This window comes from Nerophis ophidion, linkage group LG01 (assembly GCF_033978795.1).
Source record: "Nerophis ophidion isolate RoL-2023_Sa linkage group LG01, RoL_Noph_v1.0, whole genome shotgun sequence".
Taxonomy (NCBI): Eukaryota; Metazoa; Chordata; class Actinopteri; order Syngnathiformes; family Syngnathidae; genus Nerophis; species Nerophis ophidion.
In genome coordinates this window covers 5,099,014-5,101,538 of record NC_084611.1, presented here as the reverse complement: position 1 = coordinate 5,101,538, position 2,525 = coordinate 5,099,014, and the positions used below count along the sequence as shown (strand labels likewise).

Sequence of the window (2,525 nt, the reverse complement as noted above, 5' to 3'; positions counted from 1 at the left end):
GAGCAGGTCAAAAGAAGCAAGATGGCGGACTGAAGGTGTTGTGGCTCGCTGAAGAAGTTTCACATAAACGAGCTCACACTTTTAAACATTCACACACATTCCTCTTTTCCTAAGTCTGCACTTTGACTTTGGAGCGACGGAGTGTGACCTGAGGTGAAGATTGAAGACGTGATAGAAGATGGACGACTACTGCTATGCTAAGATGGCGACGTCATGTCAAAGAGAACATTCCAGCAAATCACCAATGGAAATAAAGACCAAATATGGAGGTGAGTCGGTTGATGTTTCGTCATTTGAAAACTATTTCAAGTCCTGAAAAGAGCCTCGTTGATAAATTAGCCGACTATGTTGAAGAATGTAAAGAAAGAGCCGCCATGATTGTTAGCTTGAAGAAGGCAGTGGAGTTCACATCAGAGGAGATGAAAGAATGCAAAAGTCAAATCCATCCATCCATTTTCTACCGCTTATTCCCTTTCGGGGTTGCGGGGGGTGCTGGCGCCTATCTCAGCTACAATCGGGCGGAAGGCAGGGTACACCCTGGACAAGTCGCCACCTCATCAGTGGAGTTCGCATCAGAGGAGATGAAAGAATGCAAAAGTCAAATCCATCCATCCATTTTCTACCGCTTATTCCCTTTCGGGGCTGCGGGGGGTGCTGGCGCCTATCTCAGCTACAATCGGGCGGAAGGCAGGGTACACCCTGGACAAGTCGCCACCTCATCAGTGGAGTTCGCATCAGAGGAGATGAAAGAATGCAAAAGTCAAATCCATCCATCCATTTTCTACCGCTTATTCCCTTTCGGGGCTGCGGGGGGTGCTGGCGCCTATCTCAGCTACAATCGGGCGGAAGGCAGGGTACACCCTGGACAAGTCGCCACCTCATCGCAGGGCCAACACAGATAGTCAATAATAAACAAAATATATTTTGCAACCTTTTTGGCTGTGAGAGCCATGAAAGCCAAATATTTCACAATGTATTCCCGTAAGAGCCATATAACATTTTTCAACACTGAATACAACAAAATGTGTGCATTTTTAAGTATGACCAACATTTGTAGAGCTTAATAAGTATCTTATTCTTTTTAACAACATTGTTATTGTAAAAGTTAACCAATAATACGTATGATACTTCTTACCATTATTGCGACATCTTGAACAGGTGCGGTAGAAAACGGATGGTTGGATTAAAATGCATAAGAATGTTTTATAATTTGAACGTTATTTTTGAAACTGTGATTACCAGCGGAATTATTAATTACTTATCGTGTTAAGCAATGTCAGTTAAGATTTATCCGAGAACCAGATGCAGAAGGGATGCACCGATTAATCGGTAATCAGAGGTGGGTAGAGTAGCTAGAAATTGTACTCAAGTAAGAGTACTGTTACTTTAGAGATGTATTACTCAAGTAAAAGTAAGGAGTAGTCATCCAAATATTTACTTGAGTAAAAGTAACAAGTATGTTGTGAAAAAACTACTCAAGTACTGAGTAACTGATGAGTAACCTGTTTGTTTAATGATTACGGCAACAAATAATGCACAAAAACATAAGAATAGCAATGAGCAAATTCAGAGCCAGGAATATCTCTTAAGCAACTAAAACAATAATATATTTTAAATAATAATGCATTAAAATAAAAATTTAAGGCAAATTAAGCCACAATAACTTAACAGCACCATAGGCTCAGTAGGCATTGATTGATTGATTGATACTTTTATTAGTAGATTGCACAGTACATATTCCGTACAATTGACCACTAAATGGTAACACCCCAATAAGTTTTTCAACGTTAATCAATTACTTAATAAATGACCAAGTCGAGGTGATCTACCTCATATATACACACACACACACATATATATACAGTATGTATATATATACATATATATATATACATACATACACACACACACATATATATATATATATATATATATATATATATACAGTATATAATTTATAGTTATTTATTTTGCCGTTTTTGTTGACATGTTAAAGGTGTTTTAATGAATATACGTGCATGTTTAACATATAGATTCCTATCTTTCATGAAGACAAGAATATAAGTTGGTGTATTACCTGATTCTGATGACTTGCATTGATTGGAATCAGACAGTATAGTGCTGATAATGTCCACATTTTCAAAAGAAGAGAAAATAAGTTCCTCTTTTCTGTCTAATACCACATGAAAGTCGTTGGTTTTTGGCATCTTATTTGTCCAGCTTCCATATTCGTTTTTATACACTTTACAAGAAATACATTGGCGGCAAAGTCCGTAGTTTGCTAGCTTGTTTGCGCTGGCTTTCGGAGACTCTTATTTTGTTAGCGCAGGCGCGATGGAGCGGCGCTTTTATTGTGAAGACAGGAACTGTGCGATCAGTCTTTAGGCTTTTGACGGGAAGTACGGTTGAAATAAAAAGTGTCTTTTTTCCTTTACACTTTTGATTGATTGATTGAAACTTTTATTAGTAGATTGCACATTACAGTACATATCCTGCACAATTGACCACTAAATGGTAACACCCCA

General features: G+C 38.1%; 1 protein-coding gene across 1 annotated transcript in view; it reads left to right on the top strand.

Moving 5' to 3' along the window:
* Positions 1–2,525, top strand: part of LOC133540536 (gastrula zinc finger protein XlCGF57.1-like) — a 13,320-nt gene continuing 10,795 nt past the window's right edge. The window contains exons 1-2 of the mRNA XM_061883605.1: positions 1–35; positions 115–269. Coding sequence (XP_061739589.1) covers positions 179–269 — 91 coding nt within the window. The 5' untranslated portion in view covers positions 1–35; positions 115–178. The remainder of the gene's footprint in view (positions 36–114; positions 270–2,525) is intronic.